At 35.2% G+C, this 13,224-nt stretch overlaps 1 protein-coding gene across 8 annotated transcripts in view; it reads right to left on the reverse strand.

Moving 5' to 3' along the window:
- Positions 1-13,224, reverse strand: part of PPARGC1A (PPARG coactivator 1 alpha) — a 755,048-nt gene that overhangs the window by 22,704 nt on the left and 719,120 nt on the right. For all 8 annotated transcript variants that reach the window (XM_074275736.1, XM_074275734.1, XM_074275730.1 and 5 more), the window contains 2 exons: positions 9,208-9,253; positions 9,026-9,099 (listed from right to left, as the gene is read on the reverse strand). In XM_074275736.1, the coding sequence (XP_074131837.1) occupies positions 9,026-9,099; positions 9,208-9,253 (120 nt within the window). The remainder of the gene's footprint in view (positions 1-9,025; positions 9,100-9,207; positions 9,254-13,224) is intronic.

The following is a 13,224-nucleotide window of genomic DNA, read 5'->3' on the forward strand; positions in this document are numbered from 1 at the left end:
GGTTTAGAGCTAGAAGGATCCTTGAAGGACATTTAAGTGAATCCTTGCATTTTACAGATGAGGAAACTGAGTTCTAGTGATATGGTGATAAAGGATAATGAAAAGAAGGCTAGCCAACCTTGAGTCATATAGACTCAAGTTAAAGTCCTGTCTCTATAAACATCAGCTTTGTGACTACCGACACGTTTCTTTGCCCCTCTTATTATGCCACAGATTTATTGTCAATAAGAAGAGGAAATTTTTACACAAAGAATTTCCTAGGCTTAAGAAAGAAGTCCAAAATCACAACAAAAATCCATGTTTGATGGAAAAATGAATCCCTAAAAACCTAGACATTCTTTCCAGGCTTGAAAATTTGGATTGTTTGTCCATTACCTTTTAAATGATTCCTAACTTTTGAAAATGATATGGCTAAAAATGTCCTTAAAGCTCATTCAATTCAGTCTTAAATCTTAAGCATAAATCCACTCAACAAAATCCCTAGAAAGCAGAGACTGAGTCTCTGTTTGAGTACACTATCTCTATAGTGACTGGGAATCACATAGGTTACCACATGAGGTAACCTATTTTATTTTCAGATACCTCTACCTGTTAGGAAGTTCTTTATTTTGAACTGAAGTAATTTTTACCCTTTGGTTACATCCACTGGAGCCACAGAGACTAAGTCTAATCCCTTTTGTACATAATAGCTCTCCAACTATTTGAAAAGTCTTATTATATCCCTCCTGAGTCTTCCTTTTTTCAGACTAACCATACCTAACTCTTTCAACAGTTCCTCATATGACATGTTTAGAGTCCCCTCACTATGGTGGCTGCCCTCCAGCTTGTTAATGTCCCTCTTAAAATATGGTAACCCCAAATACACACAGTACAGTGGGACTATTACTTTCTTTGCTTTCAATATCATATTCTGTATATGTAACCTGACATCATATTAGCTGGTTTGGCTACCATATCGTACCATAACCTCACATTGAGTTTAAAGTCACATGAAATGTCTTTAAAATTTTTTATTGGGGGGGAAGGTACTTTGTGACAAGTTTTACTCTAGCTGTATTTTTAGATAAAACTACCACTCCAATTAAAGTGCCATTTATAAGTATATGATTAAACATAATATTGCACATTTCGATAAATAAATATAAAACAAATAATTACCTGAAGTGAAAACTTTTTCAAAATAGACCAGTTTGAGAAGTGGAGATAGAAGGGGTATCATATAAGATATACACTATCTTCAATAAATTTAGGACTGTCTTTGAAACAAACAAGTAATATTTACTATATTTTAGACTAGATGATGTAAAGCAACAACAAAAACAGTGCAACTCAAGATATCTCTCCAAACTTTTTGTCATTGATTGATATCTTTTCAGTTTGATAGAGCTATGAGGGAAAATCCTGCAAGGACATAATTTCTTGTCTGAGTGCTGCCTTTTTGAGCTACAGTCTTTGAGTCTGTTTGAGATTGGAGGGTAAAGCTTTTCTCTCTCTCTCAGTGGAGCCAAACTTTTAAAAATACCTAATGAATAGGGAAATCCTTGTGCCTTTGGGATATTTTGGATAGGAACCCATCTGACAGAGCACAGAAGTCTTTATGCATAAAATAAGAAAGAGGCAGGGAGGGATAAAGGAGCTCACCACTTAATGCATGAACACCAACACCTTTTGTCATCTTCATCCTAATCTTGGTAATCTTGATTTCATGCCATGAGCCCAAATCAATAGTACTAATGCCTTCTATAACCTCTGGACTTTTTTTCCCCTGAACCCTGATTTCTTGGTGAATGTGTACATTTTGGTGTTGACAGTACAAGGTATATACCCTGCTCTCTCTTGAACTTAGCAGATTTTGACAGATTTATGTGAGGACAGATGGCCATTACAGGCTGAAGGCTGACAAGAGGCAGTTCAGAGCATTGTTAACACACTCGCACAAACTCTCAGCAGTGCAGCACTGTGCAGAATGTAATTCAGACTATAGCTTTTTTATTGCTGCCTATTTTCTTTTGTCAAAAGAGCCTGCTGTGCACAGCAACAAATGGCTGCCATTACCCAGAATGTAATGGGTGTCAGACAAATCACGTAACACAAACAATCAAGAGTATGTAGGTCATATTTCAACAGAGCACAACCTTAGCAATATTTATGATTACTGCATTGAAATGTGCTCTATAATAAACAAGTACCTCTATATCACTCACACTTACGTACTTCTGCACAGCAAATTTGGGAGAAGTGGTACACACTCTACAATCATCCTTTTAAAGTCTTTTTAAAGTAAAAGACAAAGTATTTTTTCATGATATCTTGTAAACTCATTTTATTTATAGGATTTTCTTTTTAATTGAGTGACTATGGAAAATGATAAGTTCTGTGGTTTATTTGATATGTACTACTATTTACGCCCTGATTTGGGCTTTTTTGTTTGCTTAAATTAGTTTATATCATTTCATAAAATCAATGACTAAATCAGCAATAACTTTCTAAGTGTATTGAATTTATGTATTCTGAAAGAAAAAAAATAACATGAGATGGGACATCAGTCTTTAGCTTTTACATGTAAACATGATGTCTGCTCTGGCATGCTGTCCCTTGGAAATCCAGGAGACAATAGATTCTTTTACATGAAAAAGGAAGCAAGAGAATTGACATACCCAGATTTTGATAAATGTGGAGATATTGAAGAAGGTTCAGAAGTGAGACACCAAAATGAATATAGGATGGAAAAATAAACCCCATGAGGAGAATTTGAAAGGGACTAAAGTTGATCCAGTCCATTTAAAAGAAGACTGTGGGAAAATTTCACCATGACTTCCAAGTTCTGTGTTTAAAAAATCTCCATTTCCATTGAGGGCAGAAAAAAAGGGAGAAATCTTCTTGAAACTACAACATATGGTTTGACATATGGAAAAATTCTTGACAGCAAGTGTTGTCAAATAAGTAAACCTGTTGAATCTCTTTCTCTGGGGTTTTATGGGCACAAGAGTGAATTAAGTGACCTCTAGGAAGTTACTGTAAAGTTTATAAAATCCAGAACTCCTGGTCAAACCTTGTACCCCCAATACAGGTACGTGACTTCTTAATGGGCTGTACGGTAATAGATCACTTAAGGAAAACATGGCTTAACTTGATATAGAATCCAATTCCCACTAAGTTCTTAAGAATTTTTCTCCATCACAAAAGTCTCTAAAGACAGGATTATTGAGAGCAACATTATTTAATAGACCAGGAAAGAAAATAATTAAATTGGCAGATTGGCTTGGTAATATATGGACCAGGGTTTTTATGCAGAATGGAACCATTGAACAGTCTTCTGCTAAAGCTCCTGATTGAAACCACTCTCTTTGTCACCTAGTGATTTGTCATTTTAGCTCCTGGCTATGTTTATTTATGTCAAATAGAAGATATGGACACACTTGTTAGCATTTTTTCCTATTAGCACTTCAAGTTGCAAAATGTAGTACTCTGAGGATTCAATAGTTTTAAATGCTTCTCTGCTAAGCGAGCTGTCTTTTTACTCTTCTTGCTTTATTCAAGTCATTTTGAAATCAAATTAGTTTTACACCTGTAAAGTGAAGTGTTTTTTTTCTTAGCTAAAAAGAGCTAGTTTAGGACAATCTCAAAGACAACAGACCAGATGGCATCAGCCAATAAAGCAAACTTCCTTCACCATTCCTCCTGCTCTTCCAAAGATATTACAGATGGGGCAGGAAATGTTTATTTGTTCCAGAGGTATCTGAATCTTGTTGACTCTCCCATCACTATGGTAGGGTAAGGAAAACAGTGGTGAACTCTATTTTGCCACTTATTCTTAAATAATTACCTTTAGTTTATTTTTTTTATTAAATTAAGTTTTAGTTGCATTTTAAGTTTTGTAAATTGAAGAGATTGCTCTAGATGGCCTCTTTTAAAGTCGCTACATCTATGATTCTATAATTTCTACTTCCAGAAGAAGTTTCTGAACCATGATAAACATTATTTTTCACCTTTATAAATTATTCTTTTTCACATTAAAGTGATTCAGTACTTTTGCATTTTGAGATAACATAAATAGAATGGAAACCTGAAAAAAGTTATCTAGTAATGTGCTGCAAGGTTCTGTATTCATCCCTGTGCTATTGTATATTTTCCCTTATTAATGACTGATGAAAACATATATGGCATGTTTGTCAACAACATGAAGCTGGCAGGAATAGCTAACACTTTGGAAGACAGAATCAAGACCTGAAAAGGAGACTCTAATAAGGTAGAACTTAGTAGGCATGTATAGGAAATCCCATACTTGGGCTTCAAAATCTACTGCACAAGTACAGGATTATGACTACAAAGCACCTTACGTGAAAAGGGCCCAGATTTATAAACAGTTACAATCTCAATACGAGTTTGACATTGGGATATCAGGTGCAGAAAAATGAATGTTAACTGTGGGATCTGTTAACAGAAGCATAGTTTCCAGAATAAATAAATCCTTGTTGACTTAAGTAGATAATCATAGTTGTTTCCAATCTGCTTTGATCAGGTCACACCTAGAATATTTCTGGGCACCGAATTTCAAGGTGAATGAATGAGAGAAAGAATGAAACAACACTTATTAAGTGCTTGAGAGAGGGGAACAAAGTCAAAAGGGAAGTCAAGAAGCTTATATTCTAATAGGGAAAATCACTTTGGGAATGGTGGTCAGGGAGGTGCACTTGGTCTAAAACCAAGTTAGAGTGGAGCTTTAAGCAGATGAACTCTTTCCAGGAACAATGGCAGAGCTGATTTGATCACGATTTTAAAAATGGAGAGCTCACGGGGTGAAAGAAGAGAGTATATCTGGAAAGACTGCTGCTGATGATGCTGTTGAGAAGACAGCCGAGTAGCAAGAATATTGATGAAGCTGCACTTGTGAGGAAACTCAAAAACATGCTATAAAAAGGTTCACTTAAAATATCAGAAATGTTTAGGCTGAAAAGAAAAAAAAAAGACTTATTGAGGACATGCTTATAATCTAAAAATATGTGAAGGGCTATCATGTGGAAAAAAACGAAGGGGAGAAAAGGATTCGATTAGTTTTATTTGACTCGAGAGGGCAGAATTAGGATCTGTGGGTGAAAGTTACAGACACAGAACTTCTTAATAATTAGAACTGTCCAAAGGTGGAATGAACTGCCGAGAAAGATAGCAAGCTTCACATCTCTGTAATTCTTCAAGCAGAGGCTGGATGACCAGTTGTCAGTGATGTGAAAGAGGAAATTCCTCCTTTAGGTAGGTAGAGATTGGATTATGTCACCTTGGAGTTCTTTTTCAGCCCCAATTTGATGATTCTATCTAGAATAATCTCTTATCCCCTAGAGAAAGGAAGGAGGGATTTCTGTGGGGAAGACAGAATACCATACTTGAATTTTTAAGACCCACAGTCCAATCCTCATTTTGACATGTACCAGATTTTCTACCTTAATCTCTATGCCTTTGTTTCCTCATTTGAAAAACAGCAATAATAATATACAATGAATATAATAGTTCAAAAAAGCACAGATTCTCAGATTTGGAAGAGAGCTCAAAGGTCAGACTGTACCTGAACAAGAGTCCTTGCCAAAAAAAATTAAATAAATAAAAACCCATAAAAAAGAATAGCATACTAGCAATTTATCCCAGTATTGTTTCTATCTAAACTTCATTGAAAGATGAGAATGAGATCCATGGCACCTTCCTCTCCCACATCACTAAACTGCACTGCCTCTGAATCATTATCACAGACTAAACTGTTATTCACCATCTCCCAGAAATAATACTGTTCCATGAAAAACTTATGAACATTTTTTAGTAGATTTTACCACCACAAATACTCATCATTTTCAGGCTACATGGGACAGTAAGTTTTCAAAATTCAGAGACCAAGCAGAAGAGATCAGAAATTGAGATCATATGCGAACAGGAGAAGGTGTATATTATTACTGTTTTTCTGTCTGCTATTGAATTCTACCACGGATGCTTTCAGACAGTCTACAGAGGAAGAGCTTACATTATAATACACATCCTGAACTCTAAAAAAAGCAGTTATTTGAACTATCTGGCCAGAATCCATGGAAGAAAAAAGATAAAAAAGTAATATCAGAACAGCAACTTATCTGGGGACTGTTTAAATATGAACTCCATCATAAAAAAAGATGAGTAAAAGATTATTCATGACAACAATACTACAATTATTAAGAGCAAGTAACAAAAAGCAACATACTGGGTCAGAACAGGTTGATCTAGGTAATTTAAATTATCTTAATATCAGGAGGTGAGGAAGTAGGGAAAGTAGAAGAAAAGAGCCTTGGAAAACTCCCAAATCAGAAGAAGTTATATATTCTATTATTTGCTTCATTTTATAATCTCTCTACTACTTTCCAGTTGGTATATGTTCACTATCACCTAAACTATTTTTTACCTATTCTTCCCTCTTGATTAGTATATTTATTATGTTAAATGGGCTGCCACATTTTCTTTACCTATGTAAAAATCATTCATCTTTTTAAGACACAATTTAATTCTGTTGTCCTCCAAAGCCTTCTGAAACTATTTTAGCACTAGGTAATTCACTTCTGACAAACCTTTATACCATTCATTGTTTGTACCACCATTGTGGTAATTAATTGCACACTGTGATTTTTTTTTTTATTGTATTCCAGATGCAAGGCCAAACTATGCCTTGGTAGGGTGAGGGGCACAAGATAGGAGCAATAGTGTTGGGAACAGCAGACCGACCCATTTGACAGGAGCGTAGAGTGTGTAAAAGGAAATAATGTGAAAGAAGGATGGGAGGAATGGTTTCAGTCAAGTTGTGAGCTGAATTCCAAGCTGAAGAATTTATAATTTAGCCCAAAACAGGAGTTTTTGACTTGGGTCTTTGATTTTTTTTTTTTTTAAGAGGCAACTGGGGTCAAGTGACTTGCCCAGGGTCACACAGCTAGGAAGTGTTATGTGTCTGAGACCACATTTGAAGTCAAGTCCTCCTGACTTCAGGACTGGTGCTCTTTCCACTGTGCCATCTAGCTGCCCCGGTCTTTGAATTTAAAAAATTAGAAATATATTTTAATATGATGAATTTCTATTATAATCCTATAGACTTTATTAGACTGCCAAAAGTTCAATCTATAAAAGGCTAAAAACTCCTGCTCGCAAATCAATAGAGAACCAAGTGAAGGTTCCAAAGCAGAGCAGGTCCACAGTCAGATTAGCATTTTAGGGAAAGTATTTGTGTGGAGGATAACATAGGGAAAGAAGAGAATGGAAATTGAGAGTCCAATTAGGAAGATTTTGCAACAGTTTAGTTCAGAAGCAATGATCTGAGCTAGAGTGATAGTGATGGAAGACAAAGAAGTGGTTAAAAGCAATAGGAAAAGTAAAATAAGAGGAAGGCTTGTTCAGTGAGATCATTAGCTGCACTGACTGTAAGGAGAATGCCCTCAACACAAATAGGGAAGAATAGAGGTGATTTAGGACAAAAGTTTATTCTTTTGGAGGCAAGAGAATTTGAACTCGAGACATTTTTTATTATAATTTTTGTATATATTGAATACACCTTTCCCATTAAACAGTGAGCTCCATGAGAATAGAGATAAAGATTTTGTTCTTCTCTGTATTCTTATAGCACATTAGTTTTACAAAGATGGATACTGGTGAATTAAGGAATATCAGGTGATTGGTTCTTCTTTTAAGGAAAAAAAAAATTTCGGCAGTGTCCAAAAGAAAACATACTTCCGTAATAATATGAATACTGAATGGCTGACATAAATAAAAATGCTTTAAATGCATCTAGATAACTACAAAATTGCTTTTCAGAATTGCTAATTCCTCTCCCATAGAGTTCTTGACAGTAAACTTATAACTAAACAATATAAAACAATGTTTGCTGGACAATAACTTACAGTGAAATGCTCAATCTTCCAACTGAATATAATTAAAACTACGAAGCTATTTTAGGATACCATATGTTCTTCTCCTTATAAAATGACTAGAATTGACAAATAGATGTATAATTTATATGTAGATAATTTTATAAATATATACAGTGTGTTGTGTGTGTATATATATATATATATATATATATATATATATATATATACACATATAAAATCATACATAGATCTAGGAAATTTATCTATGGGCACAACATATTTATACCTATGTAAATCTCCATGGACATGCTATATGACATTATTTTCTCTGTTTCTTGACCAAAGCATGCAATGGTCCTCCCTGGAAGGCCATTTAGCAAAGTTGAATTGTGAGATTAGACCTAGGAACAATGACCGGGGTATATCTGGTTGAAAATCCCTTGTCACTTTGTTTGTTGTTTGTTTTTTCTAGTCTTATGAGAATAACCAGAGTCAGGTTGAGCTTGTTCAGACAGCCTAGGAGGCACTTTTAAGTGGAATTTAAGTAGCAAACCCCAAAAGACATTGTTCACAGTCAATTCTTGTGAGCAACTTTGAGATTGGAAGATACCAGATTTAGTATGGGGGACATGAGACTTAGAATTTCAAATTAAAACTGACTAGATGAGGCTGGGAGTCAAAAATGTTTGAGGTACTCATCTTCTACCAATATTCAAAGATCCTTTTTGTTTTCAGTAGATGGAATCTTGTGAAAATGTTAACATTTTAATTATGAGAGGTAGACAAGTACTCTTAGACTACATCCTTTTATATTCATACTAAATAGTTTTTGGACTTTAAAATGTTTCCTAGTTCCTTGTTATTCTGTGATGTGACTGTAGTATCTGTTTGGGAATCCTACAAATGATTTTTTTTTCTTTGAAACATACATATACAAATAATAAATGTCCCCAAAAGTTTTAGGATGGTTTTTAAGCTTTAATAGATTAGTACCATAAGATAATACAAAGACTTTTGGGTTGACCTATATACTCAAATGTTTAGTTTTCCTTTTGATTTCATGTTTATTATTTATACTCAGCTCTCTTAGCCACATGAAGATCATGGTTATACCTTACTTGAAATTCACACTATTTTTTTTTAAACACCTGTCTTACCTGCAGTTCCAGAGAGTTCCACACTTAAGGTTCTTTCAATAGTCTTGTTCTCAAATGGGGAACCCTTGGGATCACTGGAAGATAGGGCACATTTATAAAAACAAGCTGAAATGGAGTTGCTGTAGCCAAATGTATCAATACTCCCACCCCTTTTTATACTGTTTGCCCTTCTTAATACTTACTTTGGTGACTCGGGTGTCAAAGGAAGTGATAAACTTGTTGGTTTGGCTAAAGAGAGAGGGGGAAAAAAGAAACCGATTATGAAATGCTGAAAATGATGAAGATGCTCCTTTTTTTTTTTAAACCAGGTGTCTTCCAAATGCAGAATTTGAAATATGCCTGGGAACCCAAGGGCTGAGCTAAGTAATTCATGAGGGGATCTTAAAATAGTTGGTCCAAGTCCAAGAACAATTGTTTATGGGGATGTTATGTTGGTAGCCATTTGAAAACACAGAAATGGAAAACTTTTCCCAAGACACGTGATCTATGTTAAAGAAGGGAAATTTCACACAATACCACAGGAAATTGCATTTTTCTCATTTAATTGAGAATATAGGATCTGGTTTGTCTAGAAATGAGAACAGCAGAGTAACTACAAGGCAACAGAACGTTATGAATATTCAGCTGATGTTACTTCAACAATGTACAATTTTATTTCTAGCTCTGAGAATAGGTTGCTTCTATGAGGCCAAAACTCAGTTCAGAATGATCCAAGTTACAGGAAATTGTTTGCTGGATTATGGATAGTGGGAAATGATGGGTAGCTGCAAAGGTGGTTTATTGAGGACTTTAAACACCTCCAATTCTGTAATATGAAGAAAAACTAGTCTAAAATATTGCATTTGTATCTGGTGATCGTCATAAGAGTTCCAGTGAAAAGTCTCTTTTCCTCTTTGAATGTTCCTCTCCAATTTTCTCTCTTACAGGAATTCTTCTTAAATTAGAAAGATAAAAGAGAACTTTCCTCACCCAAACATAACTGACAATTGCTTTTCCTTTGGCAGCCTTATACAATGAACAGAGGGGAAATAAAAAAAAACAAAAAACAGATTGATCCAAAAATATGTATGGTGCCTTAGAAGAAAGCTAAAATTTAGCCCCTTTATTTACTTGTTTAAGCACATGGACAATATTCAACAGATATTCAAGTAATTCAATCCATCAAATGTAGTTGCTAAGATAGATAGAAACTGTTTTACTGTATTCAAATTAAAATCTGAAACAAAGTATTTCACAAAGATAAATTTTATTTACACATTGCAAGTCGTGAGATTAGATTTATGTTTTGAAATTAGCGAATGTTATATCATCATCTATCGAGTGTGCAGAAAGAAGTACTATTCCTCACAACCCCTTCTATATATTAATTACTTAGATTGATTAGGTTTTTCAAATATAGATTAATGAACTGGCTTTATTTTTAGTTTGAGTATGTTCAATATAACAAATCCCTTAAAATCATTTAACCCATTTATAAGTGGGCCTTTTTTTAGGGAAGAAAACTTCAGAAGCATCATGAAGAAGAAAATGCATTTCTCAAAAATAAAATTGATTATGTACTTCCTTTAGGTTTGTAACAAAATAATATATCTACTAGCTTATGATGGCCAAAATGGTAACACAAAAAGTTGGTGTTGTATCTCATTTCATTTACATTTTTGCTCCAAACCTTTTCTTTTGTATAAGAAATTCTTTCTTCCACAGACTCAGATTTATATATATTTTTAATTTTCTCTTTCTTTCTCTTCCTTCCTTCCTTCCTTCCTTCTTTCCTTCCTTCCTTCCTTCCTTCCTTCCTTCCTTCCTTCCTTCTTTCCTTCCTTCCTTCCTTCCTTCCTTCCTTCCTTCCTTCCTTCCTTCCTTCCTTCCTTCCTTCCTTCCTTCCTTCCTTCCTTCCTTCCTTCCTTCCTTCCTTCCTTCCTTCCTTCTTTCCTTCTTGTAAGTTACAGCCCTGGAGGGTATGGGATACCTGGAGGGTATCATACCTGGAGGTATGATTATGATATTCAAAGTTTGGAATACTTACTTACTTTCACACCAGTAGGGTTGGAAGCAAAATCTGAATCAAAATTTTCCTGTCTTGGATACTAGCCAACTATTCACTTTCTCAGGGAATTCTATATTGCTCAAAATGCATGAAGGGAGAAGGCAATCACATTTCACAAGATCAAATTCTAACAGGAAATGACAAAAAGTTAGAATGTTGCTTACATGAAGTCCCCTCCTCTACTTTGTTTTTCATCTCTACACAATCTTACTCTTCAGAGAAAGGACTACTGAGTGACTACAGAGCCTGCAAATGGACTAAGAAACCAATCTCAGCTTCAGGCTGTGGTAAAAACCCAAAAGCCACATGCAGCTCAAAAGCAATCTGAATTTCAGGATTTTTTTTTTTTTTATAAAACAGTAAGAGAACCATACATAAAATGTTGTTTTCTTCAAACAGGTAATATCCATAGTTCTTATTTAATATTTTCCCCATTCTTTTGTGCTTGATGATAAAAAATATTCCTGAGGGTTGGACAATTTCTTACTGGTTTGTAGGTATCAAACAATATATTATTTGCCTCTTTCCTCAAAGATTTCAAGTTGGGAGGCACTTCAAAGATCCTTTAGGCCAGCCTTTGCATTGTACAATATAGATAAGGAAACTGAGCATGGGAGAAGTTTGTAAATGGCTTCAGGTTACACCTGTAAGCATCAGAGTGACAGGCTCTGAGGCTCTGCATCCAAGGCCAGAACTCTTCCCACCACCACAAGTCCCAGTTCTTACAGCTCTGGAAAATCCTCATTTGAATATTCACAGTAACACATGGAAAGAAACAATCATGCAAAAGCTAATGATATCAATGGCAAGAAACATTTTCTCTACAACAATAGCCACTCATAATACATTCAGTGAATTTATCACTTTATCCAGTTCCAACTATGCTCTAAAGAGAATGAGGGAAAACAAAACTATTTTGATTCTGATCAACAGGCAGGAAAGCACTCCCTTAAACTTGATGGCCAGATTTGCTTTGCCAAATGCATGGACCATCTTGGAAGGGATATAAAATCAAAGAATGACCTGGGGATGGTCCATGAGAAATGATGCTGCTTAACCCTTTACTCTGCCCATTACAGACTTCATCTCCTAATTTCTGCCCCCCTCAAAAGCAGGAGAACCTCCAAGTTTGCATGAACGTGGGTCAGTGAGAAACCCAGTGGTCTGGAACGTGAATTTTATTTCAGGGTCTAAAGAGGAAGGGATGGATAGAAAGTGACTAAGAGCTGGGGATCATGGAAAGGCTAAAGGAGAGGTTATTTCAAGTATTAAAAAATGTCTCCAAAGATAGTATGTTTATACAAGAGAGGGAAGGAAGGGGAAAGGAATAGCAATTTGGTAGCCTGGGAATGAAAATGTTTATTTAAAAAAAAATAACAAAACAAAACAACCACCACCATCACCACCCCCAAACAATTAACATACCTGGATGTAATTATCATGGTTCAAAACAGGGATCAGGGGTTGGGAACCTGTAGCTGGAAGGGGAAGTTATAGGAAACAAAAGAAAAACAGGGTATCTTTACACCTGCCACTTCAGAATATACCTCTTTCCACTTTCCACTGTTCTGTAACAAGTTCTACAGGTAGAATCAGAGTGGGAAACAGGCATATTTTAAAGTAAACAGTAACTTCAAACAAGCTCTCTCAGGACTATAAACCTATACTGTGTCTGGGACAGTAAAAGGAAAAAAAATTGAAAATTACTCATGATAACAATAACTTGTATTTTTATCGTGTCCTAAGTTTTGTAAAATGTTTTCCTCACAACAGCCCTGTGAGGTAGGTAGTACAAATATTTTATCCCCATTTTACTGATCGTGAACCTGAAACTCAGACACATTAAATGAATTGTCCATGACCAGAGTAACTACAAAGGGACACGACCAGAACCAAAATCCAAGTCCCTTGGATCCAAGTCAAATCTATGAGCACAGATTCAAAAAATCTTTCAGGTCTGACTTGAACTACTAATTCTTCGAGCTCAGGGCTAGATAAAAAAAGACAACTGATGTCGTATGTTCAGTTTAGTCTGGACAATCAAAATTTTAGAAAGAAAGGGGAAAAGATGAAGATTTGAAAAGCTTATTCCTAAGGTTATAATACCAACTAGCATCAATCAATTAAGCAACAAGCATTTACTAAGCACCTA

Source organism: Sminthopsis crassicaudata, chromosome 6 (genome assembly GCF_048593235.1).
Source record: "Sminthopsis crassicaudata isolate SCR6 chromosome 6, ASM4859323v1, whole genome shotgun sequence".
Lineage (NCBI taxonomy): Eukaryota > Metazoa > Chordata > Mammalia > Dasyuromorphia > Dasyuridae > Sminthopsis > Sminthopsis crassicaudata.